The sequence below is a fragment of the Agelaius phoeniceus genome, chromosome 18 (assembly GCF_051311805.1).
Source record: "Agelaius phoeniceus isolate bAgePho1 chromosome 18, bAgePho1.hap1, whole genome shotgun sequence".
NCBI lineage: Eukaryota > Metazoa > Chordata > Aves > Passeriformes > Icteridae > Agelaius > Agelaius phoeniceus.
The window spans coordinates 6,417,586-6,437,094 of NC_135282.1; the positions used below are offsets into that span (position 1 = coordinate 6,417,586).

The window sequence follows — 19,509 nt, forward strand, 5'->3', positions numbered from 1 at the left end:
CCGGGGGCACGGCCGGGCCTGCGCCGGGGAATGACGCGCAGCTGGCAGCCCTGCTCATGCGCGGCCGGCCGGGCGGTGCTAGCGCCGCGTCCCAGCTCGGGGAGAATGGGGCGGCATCCGGGCAGCGCCGACTGAGCGGCTTCTGGGGGCCGGGGCTGCGCCGCGCCGCGGGCGGCCGGGCTGGGGCGGGCGGGCGAGCGCCATCCGGCAGCGGGCGGCGGCGGCGGGGGCGCCGCGCCGCGCCGGCGGGGGGCTGCGAGCCGCCGGCGGCGCCCGGCGAGGAGGGGTCGGCGGCGGCGGCGGGCGGCGGCGGCGGCGGCGGGCGGCGGCGGGGGCTGCCCAGGGATTGTGTCGCTCGTTCCGCGGCAAGAAAGTTGGGCGGCGAGCGCGGCGGCGGCGGCGGCCCCCCCGGCGGTGCGCGGCGGCCGGAGCGGGGCCCCGGAGCGGCGCTGCCCCCGGGGAGGGGGCGCCGCGCCTGGATTATCCCGAGCTGGGTCGAGCCTCCTGGATCTGCCTCTCTCCTCCGCGCCGAGTGAATCCGAGGTGTCCTCGTCCTGATCCAGATAAATCTTCCCCCCCTTCTCTTTTTTTTTTTTTTTTTTTTTTTTCCTCCCCTCCTCTTCCCGTCGTTGCTTTTTTTGGGGGGTGGGGGGAGGCGGGGGGTGGAAATTTGTCAAGGTCATTCCGTGGATTTAATATTTTTTGTGTGTGTGTGCCGCTCGCCCCACCGCCACCGCCACCCAGCCTTGCTCTGTGGATTATCATCGCCCTGGATCCGAGGCTCTGAACAGCAGGATTTTTTTGTTGTTGTTGTTGATTTTTTTTTTAATTATTACTATTATTTTTTAAGGGCTCCGGGGTTTGGAGAGGGGAAGCGGTGAGTTGGAGGGGGGCGACTTTTCTCTTCCCCCCCGCGCCCCCCCCACTCCCACCCACCCCCCCCTCGCTCCTGGCCTTCTCATTTTCATTTTTTAAATTTTTTTTTTAATTATTATTATTATTATTATTTTTAAATTTTTTTAATTTGCTTCTTCTTCGGCGATGGATGGGAAAATCCGGCAGAGCCGGAGGTCGAGGTCGCAGCGGGACCGCGTGCGGCGGCGGGAGGCGGCGGCCCGCGACCCGCGGAACCAGAGCCCTTCGTCGGGCTCCGAGAAGGAGCCGAGCCCCGGCAAGGAGAACGGCGGCCAGAACTGCACCGCCCCGCGGGGCCCGCCGCCCGCCGCCCGCGCCGCTCGGCCCCCGCGCCGCCGCCGCCGCGAGTCCAGCTCCCAGGAAGAGGATCTGATCGATGGCTTCGCCATCGCCAGCTTCAACACCCTGGAAGCGCTGGAGGTAAGAGCGCCGGGGGCCGAGGGGCTCTGCTCTCCCGCGGGGCGGGGGCCTGGGCGGCGGGGAGGGGGTTGGAAGGGAAAAGGAACGGGGGGAAGAAGGAAAAAAAAAAAAAAAAAAAAAGGATTTGAGAAAGGAAGCGCGGCGCTTTCAGGCTGCTGAATTTTGCAAATAGCAATTAACGTGCATTAATCCTGGTGTCAGCCCGGGGGGATCCCGGGGCTGCGGTCAGGAGGGTGCCGGGCCAGCCCCGGTGATCCGCTGGCAACTTGCTGCCCCCCGTTCTCCTTGCTGCTTCCCTCCCCCGGTCCCCTCCTCTGCCCGGCTCCGGCCGGTGTTCGCCATCACTTCGGGCAAGTCCAGTGTTTGTTTGGGGTTTTAATTGGCTGCAAAATATTCCTGGCGTGTTGGGATGGTCCGGCATTGTTGTGAATGGTGGAGCTTCCCCCCTCCCGCCCTCCTTCCTCCCGCTCCCCCCTCCTCCAGCTCGGGAGTTTGTGTTTGCATTGCCAAAATGTTACTTTATCTGTCTCCGGAGATTGTTAGCAAATGGCTAGTGTTTGACATTTTGTGGAAAAGAGATGTTTAAATGGATAATAATCCCTCGGTTGTAATTCCCATTTTTGAAGTAATTGAACAAATTCTTCATCTCTTGTTGACTGTACATATTTTTCTGGTGTTAATAGGCTGGCAAAAAATATTGCTTGTCTAACTTATTACAAACAATATTTGCTGAGCAAATACTGCCTGCCTTGTCTGAGCTAAGTTAAGCAGAGCAGGAAATTTAATATTTTCAGAGGGGCATTGACAAACTATGACTTTGGCTTTTGATTTTTGTTCTGTTTGTGTACAGTTGGAAGAAGTGAGTTGTCGAGAGGAAGCACCTCACAAGTTGCTTGTTGGGTGTAAGAACTTGAATTCCCAGTAAATATGAACAATTCTGGTGCTTTTGCCCACTTTCTTTGACACACCATGGTGGAAACGTGGGCAAAGTTTTGGGTGCTCTCCCTGCTTTGGATTTGCTGCCACTTGTGTGTCTGTTAACCTGTGTTAGAGCAGTGAAGAGCTCTGCGTGGGCTAATGAATTCTCTGATTTGCCCTGGGATCTTTAATGTCTTTGGCTCAGACTCCGAGGTCCCATTTTGTTCCTCCCCAGCCCACCCCTCCTGCCAGGCAGGCCTCTGGTGGCACCGTGTTTGTCTGGAGTTTTTTGCCTGTAGGACCAACTCCTCAGAGCCCCAGCGATGGTCCCTGTGTGCCCGTGGAGGTGTCAGAGGTGGCCTTGGCCATCTGCCCTGGTGGCAGGACCCTTGCTGGGGGAGCCAGGGGTTCTGCTCAGCAGGGACGGTCAGCCCTGAGCAGCTCTGGGTGTGCAGGTGCTGGAGAGGCAAGAAGGTTTGTGTTAGCTTGGTGATGGCTGTTTTTTGGCTTTTTGTGCTGTCATTCGTGGGGTGTTGTCCTGACAGGAAAGCTGACTACTTTGTGTATGCAGAACTGATAATGAGTGAGCAATCTGCTCTCCTGTGCCTCTAAACCAAGCCCTAGACCTGTCTGTATAACCTTAGGTTTTTTTTTTTTTTTCTTGGGCATGCTCTTAGTCAAATATGCATCAGCAGATAGGTCCAATTAAACCCCTGACTCTCTACTGAGCTGTCAGGGAAGAAAGTAAAATTCATTTTCCTGCAGAAATTTTCTACCATGATGAGCACATTATCAGGAAATAGAATTCAAATGATAGTGCAGTCCCTCCAGGCTGACGGGGAAAACTCTGGGCTTTTCAGATGGGGAGAGCCTTGTTATTGAATCAGCCAAACCTTGATAATAAGGTACACAAGGGTAAAAAGTGACCTTAAATATCTGCCACCCCAAGGTACTTCTGTTTGTGGAAGCACTTCTGGTTTTTCTTTAAAAAGAAAAAAAAAAGTCTTTACAAAATGATCTGCTTTAAAATTCTTGCAAAAAACTTCAATGCCACCTGAAATTAACCCATTTCTAGTATATTTACAAGCATGTACGAGAACAGCTTCCTAAAATTAACTGATATCTACAATGTTTACCAACATGTCAGAGAACACCACCTGAACTTAACCTGTTTCTAGTATATTTACCAACACGTGCTGGAACACTTTCCTGAAATTAACTGATTTCTACTCTATTTACCAACATGTAAGAGAACACCACCTGAAATTAGCATGTTGGCAAATATATACGCTATAAATCAGTTAGAAAACAACGTGTGCATCTCTGCAGCCATGGTGGTTGACACCTCAGAGGGAAAAGTGTGAGCAGAATTCACCTGTTTCACACCAACCAGGTGTGTTATGTTCGAGGTTGTGTTCTTGGAGGTAATGATGGTGTGCATTCCCTAAATCCCTGTAAAACTAAAAAGAAGAAAATATATTGTGTGGATTTTTCTCTGCAGCACTGCCTTGGACCATGGGTGATGTTTGGCAGATGTCATGCAGCAGCAAGGCAAGGGGATGGTTAAGGCAAGAGCACTTTAAAGCAGTATATACCCATGAAAATGAGTGAAATGTCAAGGTCATTTTGTGTGGTGTGGAATTGTGTTCTCTGGTGAACTTGACTGCAACAGGTGGTTTTTCTTCTGCTTTGGAGGAAATCTGTATTTTGGTGTACATTGGTTTTTTAAGAGGATTTAAAATCTGCTGTAATGCTTTTTAAAAAATAAATAAGAATTGAAACCTTCTATGCCCATGAGGGGGAAGAAAGTTAGAAGTGAGTGTATGGCTTAGGGACAGTACTGAACAAACAAAGTATTTTATTTAATTTTTTTAATCCTTAAAAGGAGCTTTTGTTGCATATGTGGTAGTTTATTGTGGTATTCTAGGTTGGTTTGTTTCTTGATGTTACAATGGTCTCTGATTATGTTTAATAGAATAACCAAGGCTTGGGTTTCCCCTTGGAAATGAAATTTCTCAGTGTTTTAGGTAAAACTTAATGGTAGAATCATTTGGGAGAGGTAAGGTGGTTTTTGGTTTGTTTTTCTTTGTATCTCACCATATTGTGAATTCCCCTTCCCCACTGCAGGAAATTCTCACTGCTGGTGTTCCTGTAAATAAAGGGTGCTTTATAGAATAAATATATGTGTTCTTCCTTTGTGTTGACCTGGGAGTTGGAGCAGTTAAGGTTAATACTGAGGGATGGCTTTGAGGTCTCCTTTAGCTCTCTGGTGTGAATTTTAAGCATTTTGTATTTTAACTCATGTGGCAATGTTTCCTTTGGCAGTTGTCATCTGAAAACCATGTGGTGATACTTGTGACTTATTTATCTCCTATCTTACCATCTTCCAAATAAAGACTGAGTTGATTATATATATTTTTTTTAAATTAAGTAAAAAAAGAAAGCCCCACAGACACACAAACAGCAGCCTCTTTCTGTGTATAAGAAGCTAAAACTTCTCCTTTCTCTTCCTTCCCGTGGATCTTCCTGTATAAATCCAGCTCAGGTTTCCTGCAGTTTAGGGCTGATATGTGTGTGTAGTGCTGTTTTATTTGGGGTTTTGTAGTACCCAGCCACTCACCACGACTTTGGACTTAACCTGGAAATGCAGTTTTGGCTTGAGGTGGTCAGTGAGACTGTCAGCTGCTGGAAAAGCCACCAGGTGCTGGTGCTGTCCAGGAGATGGGTGCAGTGCCAGGGCTGAGGAAAGGGGGATTTCTGCCCTCCTTCCAGAATGAATGGTGTGGATGTGAGCATGTGTGTATATTCATTACGTTCAGATGAAGCTGCTAATTATTCTTGAAGGTGATTGGTGAATCAGAGCGAGAGAATCTAAATGAGTGAGTCGGTAGTTGAGGGCTCTCTCTGATCATAGCTGTTCCTTTCAAGTATGAAAAACAGCGCTAAAAGGGAACTTCATCAGAATGTTAATGAATGCGATCTTTGAGAGCAATTGTTCTCCCAAAGTAGTTGAAAAGACAAGGGGTTGTGTTTTCTTTTTGGCTGTTGTTTATCATTTTTACAGATTCCAGCAAAGCTTTGGAGCCCTGAATGGAAATTTTAACTTTCTTGAGGGGGGTGTGTGTGTGTGTACACGAGTTTTTTTGAGGAATGTTGAACCTGTTTACAGAATCTTGTGGAGAATCCCACTCAGTCGTGTGTGGAGTGTGGTGTAGAAGCAGCCCTGAGCTGAGAAGGGGCAGACCTTGACTCGGTGCACGTGGTGTTGAAGTGGAGATGCTGCCCTTACAAGCCGAGCTGGGGCCCAGCTGTGCCCCAGGGAGATGAAGGCTTTGCCCCCTCTCCCTGTCTGCATCCAGAGCTCTGGCAGTGCTGTCTCACTGCCCTTCCCTGCTGTTCCTGCCTGGTGCAGCACAGTTTGGAGAGCCTATTGCTCCTAGGAGGCTTCTGGACAAAATCCATGAGTTCTCCAGCTGTCATCTTGATAAGGCTGTTTTCACATGTGTGCTGTACACTGTCCTGTTACTGTTGCTCTGATCTCTCATTGATAAGAAAACCAATGTATTTAACTGCAGTTTCCTGTTCCAAAGGTTTTGTGCTAGCTCCACTGACCTAGCGATGGAACTTCTGATTTGTCACCATCTCTCTCTCTCTTTCTACTTTGCAGCTTAGATTTTTCCATAGCTAGCTCACGTTTTAAAACAAGTTTCTAGATATTTAAGTATTTTTTCCTTCTACTTAATTGTCAAGTAGTGGTGTATCAAGCTAGCATTTCTGATGGCCAGTTATTCCTCTTTAAAAGTGCTTTTAACCCCAGGAAAGCTAATGATTTTCTGGATGATGCTCTAAAGGCTCTAAATGCCTTTTGGTTTTCCTGAAGGCTTGCTAGTCTCCATTGATTTGTTCTCCTAGCTGTTGATTTTCTTTTTTTTTTTTCTTTTTTTTTGCATCTTGTCTGAAGCAGGTACTTGAGGTATGTCTGTTGTTGTTGAGGAATCAGAGGTGATTAAAGCAGAGGGGGAGAGCTCTGGAAAACCTGAAGAATCTGCTCAGCTGGGCTAGGAGCTGGGGGGAGTAGTGTTCCCTGCAAACTCTGGTGGAGTGGTGAGGAAGGATCCAGCTCTTCTGCTGGGTGGGGAGTTCTGTGTCTCATGGGTGAAACCTGCCAGGGTTAAAGGAGTGATGGGGTCCATGGCAAGTGCAGCCCCTGCCTGGGGCCATCCCTGCAGCCAAGGTCAGGGCACCTTTAGTGCACATAAAGTGGCTGCAGGGGTGTTGAAGAGAGGAAATTGCTTGGAAATCCCAACCAAGCTCCGGGGTCACCCTCATCCCTACCTGAGGTTTCATTTTTAGCTCAAATTACACTTGATTCTGTCTGTCTGGGTGTTTTGGATGACCTTTTAATATCCTACCAATTTTTCCAAAGTAGTTTCCCATAATATAACTGCTCAGGCTTTCTTGAGCATTCTGAAACCTGGGGCAAAACATGAGGTGAAGTTTGCTGAAATGTCAAGTAGACCAACCATCACAAAGAAATTCAGAAGATATATTCAGTTTTAAAATTAATTAGAATCTATACTATTTAAAAAAAAAATAAGCTACTCTGTATTGCACAGGTAAGATTTTTTTTGTAATAAAAAGGACATAATAGAACTAGTGTTCCACTTCATTCAGATAAGAAATGTTTACTTGCAGTAGTGCATTTGACTTCATGCCTAGTAAGAACTGAAAACTTTACTGTGCTCTCAGTATGCTAAGAAGATGCACTTTTTATTGTTTATCTCAGTTATTTCACAGAATGAGACTGACTGTCACAATGCTACTTTCTGGGAAAATAGCAGTGAAGAAGGGAGCTGGGTAGGATGAGATCAGCCTGGTGTTTCATGTTGTTTCTTTGGTAGATCCCTGCTTGCTCTGCAGAAGGGCTGATGTTCATGCAACTGCACTTGTGAAAAAATTCATTTTGGTGCAGAGGTGCTGTACTGTGGCTGGAGACACATTGATAGAAAGGCTTTGGGGTGGTTTGGTTTTTTCCCCTTTTGCTTCCCTGCTTTTTTTGGGTGAGGTGTGAAATTCTCCAGGCACAGCCCCAGCAGGCTGCTCCCATGTGTCAGGCTTTGCAAGCACACAGATCCCAAACTTGTGTGCACCTTGTCTGGGTGCAGCCTTGTCAGAATGTGCTTATTGCTTCAGCTTCTCCAGCATCTGGGCTTTGTCCTGGTGGTGCAGGATGAGGGAATATTGTGTAGTCTGTGGTGCTGCAGCAAGTACTCGAAAGAGAACAGTATCAGCAGAACTGAAACGCTGTTTCCTGCTTGATGCACTTTGGGTTTTTTTTAAAATAAAGATTTGAAATACAGTGCGTAGGGTGTGCATCTTGGTATTGGTTGTAGGTGAACATCCAGCTCTAAGTGAGAACAATTTCCAATTCACTGCACTTTAATGCCTCCAGTTTATCATGGTAAATGTATAAAAGAGTTTTATGTAGGTGAAGTGGCTCTTGCTGTTTAAATGTCTCCTGGCTCTACTGTGTTCAGCACAGTGGTAGGGGCTGTGACTGTTCCAGCCATGCTCTTCAGAGAGAAAAGAGTTGGAGCACAGTGTTACCAGCCCTGGCCCATCTCCTTGAGAAATAGTCTCTTTTCCAAAACTAATGAACTATTAAGAATAGTGCTCTGATGCTGAAAGGAGAATCAGTCTTTATGTTCCCAACCCAGAAACACTGAGCATGGAGGCGAGGGTTAACCGGCTCTGAGCCGCCCAGGCAAAACCGACCTGTGCGGAGTTGTCGGTCCAGTTCCTCTGGTGCAAGAGTTGTGAAAGCTGGGCAGGTACAAACTGCACCAGCTGTGGGGCTCCCACCTGCACCAGCCAGGCCCCAGTGGCAGGCAGAGAGGTGAGTGTCACCCTTTGCAGCTTAATTATTTTGTACTGAGTGACTGGATGTGAAGTGCAGAATTACCTGGCTAACAGGAGCGCGGGGCAGCTGAGTGCACAGGGCTTGGATGATCCTGGGTGAATGGAGAGTGTTTCCTTTGTAGCTCTGTCTTGCTTGGAGCCAAAAAGGGCCTGAACTTGAACAAAAGTTGCATCTGCAAGGTCAGTGGTTGGCATGGATAAGGGGATTGAAGGGATCAAAATTATTTCCCTGCGCCACTGGCTGCAAAACATGGGCTTATGGCACCATTCCTGTCTCTCCCTTTGTGCTCAGAGCAAAGCTTTTTTAATCTTGTGCTGGCTATCTATAGTGCCACACAAACGTGGCAATTTGAAGTTAAATGTTCTATTTTGGGGCTGCCGTGCACGGTCAGCAGGGCAAGGAGCTGTGCTTGGGCTCCTCTCCTCTGCCCACAGCCTGCCTTGCTCTCTCTTCTGCACAGGTTGTCATAGAGAGGAATTCAGAAAATACATATGCATGATGCAGTTGTGCCTGTAGTCTGAATGTGAAGCTTATAGTGCTTGTGGTTTGATATCATTGTGTTACCTTGCCCTTCAACAGATGTTCTTTCTAGCTTCAGAAAAATAAGACAGTAACTGGTTGGAGTTTTGCTGTTTTCCCCCCCAGTTTTAAATATAGATTGATTCACTCTGGTGCTAGGGTGTCCCTGACCTAACCTGTACTTAGTGAAGAGATGCTGAAGTTAAGAGCAGCCCAAGTTGGGAAACAAATGGTAATTCAGAGCTGCTGGCTGTTGGGTGGCTGCTGAAGGACTCCAAGCTGGTTCCTTTAACCCCTCCTCTTCCTTACTGAAGCTGCAGCTTCTTTCCTGGGAGCTCTTATTTGTAGAGAGGAGCAAAAGCCCCCAAAGAGTTTCAAGGAAAGCAACATCTCAAAGCTTACAATGACATCAAGTGCATCAGGTAATAAAATGCATTATTGCTGTTGATGTTTTGGTGGCTCTTAAATATCTCTTGTAATGCTGTGGAAGAGGATGTGCAGCCTCTTAACTCCATTTAGCCTGAGCACATACCTGCACTCAGGGGGAGTGAGACTCAGGATGGCGTGCAGCTAAGAGATGTTTATGGAATCAGTCATACTTGATATAAAATAATTATGATGTTTTGACATCTTGTTAATAACTTGCAGCCATTGGAAGAAATGGAATTATGGCATTCTCAGTCCTTGATGGAACCTTGGCATTTCTTTCAGATTGTAAAAGTAAAGAAAAAATGTGAAAGCCATTAAAATAGTTGGATGTGGGGCCTGGGAAAAATGATGGGCTGCTTAATTGAAAAAGTGCTTCATTCCAATTGAAGTTCATTCCAGTTCAGTTCTGCCCATTTCTTTGCATCTGTAAGGGAGAAGGAAAAGGGCTGATCCCCCCAAAATCTGTCTGTGAGAGCATTTTGGGTGTCACTTGGTTCTTCATCTTATCTGTGAATGAAGTGGAAGGAAATCCTAGCGAGCATTAGACATGAGAGAAAAGTCTTGTCACCTGTAATGACTAAAATCCCCTGAAGTGTTGCCAGCGTGTACTTTAGGAATCATATAATTATATGATTATTGAAAGAGACATAAAAGACCTCATGGCAAAACCCTTAGAAAGGGGGAGGGAGGGAATCCGTATGCAAATAAAGATATGCAGAATTTGCTGTCTCTCTCTTTTTTTTTTTCCCTAGTTATTTTTCAGTCCAAAGCTCAGTAATTGCTTTTATGGGGATTACTTAATAAAACTGGGGCATGCAAAGGAGGGAGAAATTGTTTATGCCAAGTCACAGGGCTGGCTTGAAGTCCTAGGGAGTTGGAGTAAAAATGGATTTTTAAAAGTAAAACTGCAAAGTGGGTTTTGTGCTAAGAGAAAACAGCTATTTGTTGAAATGTTATCCTACAATAAAAGTGTTTTGTGGTCTGGCGGTTAAGCACAGGGGGCCGGAAGTTGAGATAACGGGGTTTTCTTTCTGACTCCGCCACAAGTTTCCTCTCACGGAGCTCTGGGCAAGTCCTTTCATCAGTGCCTGTGTCACCCTGGCCGTGCCACTGCTGGGAGCTGGAGGTGCCACTCAGGGAAACTCCTGTCACCCCTGTGACGTGTTGGAACTGCCTCAGCCCTGACGTGGGTGCTGTCTGTGCATCACCAGGAGGTGATGGGAGAGCCTCTGATGGCAAAATCTCCTTGTACAAACTCCTAGGGAAATGTTTCTCCTCTGCCCCACGCCAGCTGTGGGAGAGCCTTTCCTGTGGCATGTCCTGCTCTGGGCACTGCTGGTGGTGCAAATGCAGCCTGAGATTTTCCTGAGCTCTAGTTCTCCTCTCAGAGCTGAAATACAAGCCTTGACTTCAGGCTTCTTAAGTTCTCCTAAGCTTCATCAGTCCTTACTGATGCTCTGGATTTATAATCTTGCTTCTCTTAGCAGCACTCATTCATGCATTTACTAGGAAACTCTCCTGCTGCAGAACAGACATATCTCAAGAGAGGTTTTGTTGCAAGATAGGCAAAAACTGCCTTCCATTTTTTTTTCAGGCTTAACTAAAGCACTTGGTGCATTTAAAAAAAGGAAAAAAAAAAACCCTGTCATACTGCTATTAGTGTTGAGTTAGTGGATATTTTGCAAGATCTGCCCAGGAAAGAACACCATCACTTAGTCTGGTATTCTAATTTGGCACTGAATAGTACAAAGTTGTGATGTGAGTTTGCTGGTGCGATTTTTAGCTGAAAATGACAATGGTTTTCCAAGCAGATGGATTTTATAACTTGCCTGCCATCACCTCATCCATCAAACTCCACGGAGATCTGTACATTGGTGTCAGTGTGCACATGGCAGTGTTGTTGATTACATCAGACAAACTGATAACTCCCTTGGAGCCCTGTTCCCACTGCCTGGGCAGCCCCTGGGGTGGGTTTGGCAGCAGTGGGGGTTTGTTCCAGCCTGTTCCCTGGCAGTGTGGAGCTGAGCTGTGTCCCAGCTCCTGTCCATGGCTGTGGAGGTGGCTGCAGGGTCAGTGGGACTTGTGCACGAGGGACACAGGCCCTGGTGTTTCCAGTGTTGTCTGTGGTGGGAAGAGGGGTGATGAAACATGAGTGAGAGCCTCTGGGCTGCACAGGGTCTGGAACTTGGTTTCACACAGCTTTTTCATACTCATATGTGGCTTTTCTTCCACATTGCTGGAAGATGCTGTCACACAGAGGTGTGACTTGGAAATTAAAATTTTAGCTGCATCTAGGCAAAAGTTACTGCAGGGCTCAATCAGAAAACGTTCCTGTGTTCATTACTAAGTCACCTATACAACTTTTAGGCTTTTTGTGAGGAAAGATGCTCTTTTTAGCAGCTGTTGGATAGAGGAGCCCCATGTTAACATCAAGCTCGTTTACCCTGGTTAGAAAATGTTTTGGCATGTGTAGGACAGGCTGTTTCCAAACCAAAGGTTATGGAACTGCTGTAACTGGGCCTGTGCAAACTAATGTAAACTCCCAGGTGACACCTCAGACAAACAGCTATATGCAGTTGGTTTGCTTGGTAGGTTCCCAAGAATTATTTTTGAAGTTGGGTTTTTAAAAAAAAAAAAAAAGGAATTGGTTTACACAAGCTGTAAACCATTTCCAGAGAAAGCATCTTTGGTTTCTTACTTTCAGCTGTGTTATGTCCTGAGAAACACATGGATGGGTTGTGGAGTCTCTGAGTGTGTAGCCTGGTTCTCCTCTGCCCAGGAGATGCTCAGGGTTTTATAATTATCAAGTTGCTGGTCTCCAAACACTGTAGCTCTTGTGGCAGAGCTCTGAGGCCAGCCATGCTCCTGGACTGTGAGGTTATTAATATTATTTCCTGTGAGTCTTGTGCCGTGCTGTGCTGCTCAGGTGGAGTGTGTGGCTTCCAGGGGAGGCTGCTCAAGCCTGGCTCTCGGGCTCTGCCTTCCTGACCAGCGCTTCCTGCTCAAAATGTATCCGTGCGTTTTCTCTGCCACTGCCAAAATAAATGCTGCAGACAATCCAGGGCCAGCAATGTCATCATCATCAGGTTACTGAGTTTCTGCCTGAAGGTCAGCTAACTGTGACTGCTACTAAATAGCTGTTTGCTGATATGGTGTCTGCAATCTACACCACGCCTGGTGGCACGTTTGCAGTGGAGGTTTGGCATGGAGCTGTGTAGCCCAGACAGGGCCATGTTTGATGATAATTGTAAGGTTGATATAAGCTGCAAAGATACTCATTTGACCTAAAAAAGGACAGAGCATGACCTGCGAGTGTTTATCTGTCTTAAGTACAATGTGCTGGCCGTTCCAAAACGGAATTAATTAGGTTTGCTGTCCTCCTGTGGCGTGGGATGGGGTCAGCACCTGGGGTGGTCTTGAGCAGTGTGGTGAGATGCTGTAATGCAGAGCATGTGTCAGCATCAGGGCTGGTGAATGGGCAGCTTATGGTGTTTCCTGCAGGCAAATAAAGCTTATCTTCCCTTGGGGTGCTCCTTGGTTTGTTCTGTGTATTTCTGATTATCTGCTAGTTACCTGCAGGTGAATTTTCACTGTTCAGTGCACTTACCTGGACAAAAAGGAGCAGCTACTGAAGAGAGAGAATAGATTTTTGTCTCAAATGCAAAATTAATTCTCCTTGTTCTTTCATGTCTTCCTCCTTTTGTGCTTGTGTGTGTTAAAATTTCTATTCCCTGTTTATATGTGTTTAACAGATGAAGTCACTGGTGTTTTTTCCCAGTATTACCTTTACAGTGTTATGAACATAAGCAGAATGTGATTATTCACTGAGTCTCTGCTGAATACTGTAGGAATAATGGGTCTGTGCCTAAAGCATAAAGCCAGACACATAAAACATGCAGTAAGAATACAGACATGGGGGATAAATGCAAAGTGTAGCTTCTCTTACCAATTTTACTGGGGCATTCCAGTACTTATTTTGAGTTAGGAGGAGATTATTCATGATGCAAGACTGATACTTTGATGTGAGGGAGCAGAAAGTGAAGAGTGTGGGGTCCCTTCCCACCATGGGGATCTGTTCCTGGGGACGGTGACAGCTCCCAGCAGTGCACCTTAACTGGGTGCTTCTGGAGCTGAGAAAACATGGGGGAAACAATCACCTGGCTTTGTGTCTTCATGGGGATCAAGCCTCTTCAAAAAGAGTGAATTCTGGTATCTTGCAATGTGTTCCTGATGCTGGTGAAAGGAACAAAAATAGGCTGTGGAGGTTTTCCCACCTGGTGCATCCCATTGCTCTGCCTTCCCAGGCAGATGCCAAACTAGAACCTTTGGAATGGCTTTTTGCAAGTACTTTTCAGGAGGTCAGAATTTGGGTTGCAGCTGAATTACAAAGTAAAACCTTTGCTGTGATGCACAAAAAATGTTTTTGGACTTTCTTGTTCTTCTAATGATACATTGCCAAGCTTTCAAGTTGAATGAACTTTAAATATCACCTCTGTTTAGCAGCATTTGAACTTTGTTTTCTACTTCCTTCAGTCTCAAAAAAGAAATAATATTGTGTCCTCTTTAGACTATGGCCACTGAAATGGTGTTTGTCTCTATTGTTAAAAAAATAATGAGAATCTGGGTGCCTAATTACCCAGTGCTGCTCCTTTTAATTTTGAAAGTTCATTCTTTGCCCCTGCTCTTTTTAATGTAGATTTTCTAAACAGCATCTAAAAATGTGTGTCTAAAAGACCTAATTAGTGTTGATATTTCAATATCTGAGCTTATAATTTAGCTTTTTTAATAGGGCACCTGGGTATCAGCACTAACTATGAAGAAAATTCAACCTATCCCAAAAGCGAGTGCATGTAATTTTAATTGGGGATGGGGGAAGAAATAACCCCAAAGTTCAGACTCAATTATTTGTTTGGGAACACTTGGAGCGTGTCCCAGGGAGGGAGGGGGGAAAATGGTATTTAATTAATGCTTTACTAATACCATGCTCACTTGACTTTATGGTTTTTGAAAAATTTGCCTAGGCAAAGTGGTCCTGGCTGAGGTGGAGGCCTGTTTGGTTGATATTTTAAGGCTGATACAGCATTGTTCACACCTTCTTGGAATGTAATACAGGAATAAACGGGAAACCCAATCTCCTTAGCACCCTGAGTCACACAGACAGGCCGTGCTCTGAGACAGGGATTTATTTCATGCATGGTGGCCTAGACATGAAACAAATGTGTAGAAAGGGGAATTATGTAGAATTGAAAGTGACAATTATGCAAACATTCCAGTTGAGGAAGAAGTAAATTCTTCTCTTTTTCCATGTGCTCAGCTTCAGAGCTAACGAGCAGCCTCTTGGGGGTTTTGCTCTGTGTGTTTGTATCTGTCATATCTCTCTCATCTCTTTTGCTTCTTGTTCCCTTTTTTTTTTTTTTTTCCTGGTTTGACCTTATTTTCCCTTTTGTTCCATGGAGTCATTCAATCTTTGTACTGCCGGGTTTGTTTACCTTGCCAGAGGAAAATGTTAGCACCCTTCCATTTAGGAGCCCAGGGCTGCTGTGCTCAGCCCAGCACCGTGGCCTTCGCTCCCTCCCTGGCCACAGGAACACGGTGACTGATGGCATCCAAATCCCTTGATTCAATTGGTTTTTTTTGCTTTTTAAAGGGAGGAGAAGCTGGTGAGAGAAGAAACAAGCTGTGAAAATAGCTCTGTGCTTAGATGGACACCCTTTTGCAAAGCTAAACAACTTGATCTTCCACGCTGCTGGGTAATTCCCACGCTTGCAGAAACAGGGGGAGAGTGAGCAGGGAGCTGGGGCTGTGACCACTTTAATCTGACATAAGTATGTGTTTTTGCTGAAGGGGATGGTCCTTTCCTGCCCTGGCTGCTTGTCCTGATTACCTCCCTTGTGCCAGCACTAGCGTTTATGCTGCCAGGAAAACTAATTCCCTGGTTCCCTGATCTGGCTGGCTGCACAGCCACGCAAATGCCCTTCTGGCACAGGGCAGGCAGGATGCAGGGGAGGAGGGCATGCACAGCAGATGTGTATTGATTAAAGAAACCCTGCAAATATGGCCAGAGCCTTTGGAGAAGGATTGCAGCTACATGTTCTTCCTGTGTTTCAGGTCATCTTCCGAGTCTGCTGAAATGGGCTGTGTACAATGATGGTTGTGCTGGAGCGACTCTGGTCTTGGTTAAGCTTCTGAAGCTGGTCATATATAGGGTAGTGGGGAGTGGCTGAGGGTAGAAGGGATTACTGGGGAAGATAAAACCTCACTTGCAAGTTAATTGCTCTGAGAACACAGTTTCTACCTTGTTTTCAGTGATTAGTTTCAATGTGACAGGGAGAAAGAAGAGACAAGCTTTTTTGTGCTTGGCTGGCTGCTCAGAGTGGATGAGGTATCTAACCCTTTTGATGGCAGAAAGTTAAAAGCAGTTCACTCTGTAAATGGCATTTGTAGCTCTGTTCACACAATAATTCTTCCTTTTTAGCCTTCTGTTATTTCTTTCTCCTCCTGTCTTACTTTCTGTACTGTATCCCATGCATGTGTTGTATTAAGGAGAAGCCTGTATTGGATATTAAATCCAGAGTGAGGGAAGAAGGAGCTCTTCTAATCAGTGTCATTTTCCCAGCTGTAATCCCACAGAGGGATTGAAGAAAGTGTCAGGAGGATAAGATCAGTGTTTGAGCCCAGCTAAATGCTGGCTCTGCTGTGTGAAAATGGCTTTAGTGGAGCTTGGCTGTGTGGGGAGAAAATTGCACGTAAATTGTGCAAATTTCTCAATAAAAAAGCATTTAATTGTTCTAAAAGAGGGGGAGGGCCCCTCTTGTGTGCACATTGGAGACTTCAGTGAGCATAAGTAACCTCTGTGGCACGGCAGTCATTGACCTTGTGAAGCCCTGCCATCGGAGGTCATGTGTGGTGAAGTGGTTGCCACAGGGGATTAGCACATCTGGGCAGAGGCTTTTTCCTTCTGAGCCTGAGCACACCAAATCCCATCTCCAGCAGCACACACGGAGTCATCAGAGAGCACAAGGAGCAGTGGGGAGGCACCTGCCAGAAGAGCAGGGAGAAACCTGTGAGGAGCCAGGGGCTTTCTTGGCCCCAGCTGCAAGAGAAAGAGCACTTGGTTACACCACGGACTCCCTGATCCAATGAGGACAAGGTGGACTTGAAAATTAACCATAAAACCCCACAAACTTGCCTTGGTAATCTCATAATGAGATAGTTTTGAGCACAGAACTGTCTTTTTGCCCAGGTTTCCTTTACAGTTTTGTACATACAAATGTACTTTTGCATCCTACCTGCAGCTGTTGGTTTGGTGTGAGAGGTACAGTTCTATGCAGGAAGGAGGCTGATATGCTTTTTTTATTGGGCTAAAAATATGCAGAGGATGGTGTTTTGTTATAAACCTCAGAAGGAATGAGTGGTGTCTCTGCTCCCATGTAAGACTTCACAATTACTGTGTCAAGATATTAGGCTCAATTCACAGATGGTAGTGTCTGAAGTACAGGGAAAACAGATAATTACTAGCAACTGATCCATTTGCTCTGTGCCTAAAGGAGAGAATATTTAAGGCTGGCTTTCCTGCTTGAATGAAGTGTTTATTAGAAAGCTTGATGCCATGGCATCCTTGAAGTCTAAGCATTGCAGTGTCAGATTTTATACAGATCTGTTCTGCTCTGCCTTCTGTATTCTTTTACAATTCTGCCTTAGTTGAATTAATTTCATACCCCAGGAAGAAGGTATTAAAAGAAAGTTACCAATACTTCCAGCAGGAATAGTTGGTATCTTAGTAGGCAGAAGAGGCATTAAAGTTGAAGCTCTCTGGTCTTTGTGTTTGCCAGTACAGGACATAATTTGTCACTGATGCCCAATCACCTCCTGGATGAGGACAGAAATAATAATGCTCTGCTCCTGCCTTACTTGTGAGCACCTAGAATGAAGCTGTAGTGGGTTGTAATTACTGGAAGACTGGGTGCTGATGGGGTTTGATATTTGTGCTAAATTTTTGCTAGGCAGGAAAATGAGAGTTGTGCAAATTTACGAGTTACAGAAAGCACAGTCTGAACAGCATCAGGAAAATGATGCTCAAGGTTGGTCATTGGAGATTCTTTGTTCAGGAGGTTCAGGCTCCCAAGTGGTGTTGGTGACACCACAGAGATGCAGCCCACGCTGGGGTTCTCAGCACTGGTGGCTTCTCAGGCTTCTGCAGAGGTCACACAGTTCCTACTGAGAGGTGTTCAAGGCTGCTGGGCATGGATGGTTTTTTACAGTCACCTTTAGAATTGTGCCTTGACTTCCTGCCAGGAACTGTGGGGCACAGATGAAAGTCTGGACCTGTGTCACAGGAGTGGTGGAGATCTGGATGGATCTGGATCTGTTTTGGCACTTACTGTACCATATTGCATCTGAAATACCAGGTTGGACTTGGAGAATTAAGTGGAGCAATTATGAAGCAGAGGGAAAAAAAACCCACTTATGTGGTGGCTGTGATAAATTAGTCATTTTGTACCTCCAAATAGCCAATTATTCCTCTGACTGGCTTTTATCTGACCAATTTGCATGTGCAGTCATGGTAACTGGTTTGCAGATTAGGTGCAGAATTTCATGTGGATCTGATGTTGCGTTTTCGTCTTGCTCCCTTGGAAGCAAAACACATGGATGAGGGGTTCTGTGTAACTCATTACTGTTAGCTGCTTTGTTTTTGCACTCTCAAAGCTTCTTCAGACTTGAAAGAAACAAGATGGCTCACTCTTGTAGGTTGGTGTTTTTTTGTTTGTTTGTTTTTAATATCAGACAAGACGATGTAAAGTGGTCCCAGCTCCATAGAAGCTGCAGCACAGATTTCATTTGTATTGGCATTTTTGGCTGCACCTTTTGAGAACACATTGTTAGAGGGCTGGGAACTCACTGGAGTGCATTTCAGAAGAGATGTAAAAGGAGAAAAATTTTTTAAAAAGCTGAAAGAAAGAAGGAAATATGAACTGAAGCAGCTTGGAGTGACCAGGGGTGAAATGGTGCCTCACTAAAGCAAGTGTCAAAACTCTGTCCTCTCTGGTGCCAAATTGCCATGGCTGCTCTCTGATTTTGATCTGAAGCTGAAAATTAACAAATGGTAGTATTTTTAATATTAGACACCCAGAGAGCTAAGTGAAATCTTAATTTGAAAAATATTAATTATTCAGGTAGCTGAATTTTCCTAGTAGGTTACACATATGCTCTGTTTCTGTCAGGGATTTGTGTCAATTTAGCGTGCTGTGGACTTTGTAGAATCTCTGATATGAACAGTCTTTGAAGTGGAGAAATGGTATAAAATATTTGCCAACAGCCACCCAGCTTTTTAAAGCTTCATTTCCTTCAAATAAGTCAGCCTTTTTAAAAAACAAATAAAACTGAGTTGCAAGTACAAGAATAAGAAGCTGCTTTTTCAAAGGCTGGGTTTTTTTATATAGGCTCCAGCAATGCAGCTGTAGTTACCTTGGTCTCCAGTGCTGCTAAAGACAAATTAAGCTAATAAAACAGTATCTTGCAACATCATAACAAATAAATGGGCTAATCTGTATGCAAGTTTCTTGCTACACCAAATTTACACTGCTTGAGCATTTCCTCTTTTGGTGAGAGGTAGAGGTTTTTATAAACATAACCTTTTCAAGGGTCTGTGGAACAATGCCTTGTCAATCATTCAGGATTTAGGGATTGCATGTGAAGACGTATTTTGAGGAAATTATATGTTTATTTTCTTGTGACAGCTTCGTGTTAAACTGAAGGCAGGTTCCAGGGAGGCAGCTGTATCCACCTGCCTGGTGTTACACAATCCCACGGGGAGCTGAAGGAGTTCCCTGGTTTCCATCATGTCCCAGCTAGTATATGATCAGTATAAAGTGTCTGTGGGTGCACATCGTGTGTGAGCAAATGTGCTTTCTCTCCTCTATGTGCTTAAAATAGTTGGACCTGTCTTAGGTTGCTTGTAAACTCCTGCTTGTTCCTCCTGTTCTTTTGGATTGAGCACTCATGGCACTGTATTTTTTTTTTTTTTTAATGGAGCAGCACCTGTGAAGTGTCCTGGTCTTGCATAAAGCCTTCCATTAAAATAATTGCAGGTGGACAAACATCTAGCTTTAAATTCTCTGAGCTGTTTAAACTTGTGAGGTTTTTTTACATCCTGCTTATTGAATTATCAGGGCGTAAGTTTTATTAAAACTGGGTGTGAAATTTAATTTTTGCAAATAATTTTCGCTGCAGTAGCTTCTCAAGAGCCCTTCCAAAGCACTTTCAGCACAGCTTGGGGCAAAGCTGGAAAAATCAGAGTTGAAAATTGGGGCACGTCACTTTCCCCCCTCTCTAGATAAGTTATTTAATCTCTGTCCCTCTGTTTCTTCTGTAAAACAAGGATAACTTAT

The 19,509-nt window shown here is 45.4% G+C and overlaps 1 protein-coding gene across 16 annotated transcripts in view; it reads left to right on the top strand.

Annotated features, from left to right (window-relative positions):
* The first annotated feature begins 321 nt into the window (after positions 1–321).
* FBRSL1 (fibrosin like 1) overlaps positions 322–19,509 on the top strand; it is a 502,275-nt gene continuing 483,087 nt past the window's right edge. For 14 of the 16 annotated variants that reach the window (XM_077187589.1, XM_077187598.1, XM_077187584.1 and 11 more), the window contains exon 1: positions 323–1,335. In XM_077187589.1, coding sequence (XP_077043704.1) covers positions 1,042–1,335 — 294 coding nt within the window. In that variant the 5' untranslated portion in view covers positions 323–1,041. Of the gene's footprint in view, positions 1,336–19,509 lie in introns of all 16 variants that reach the window. The other 2 variants (XM_077187583.1, XM_077187591.1) reach the window with 1 other exon arrangement.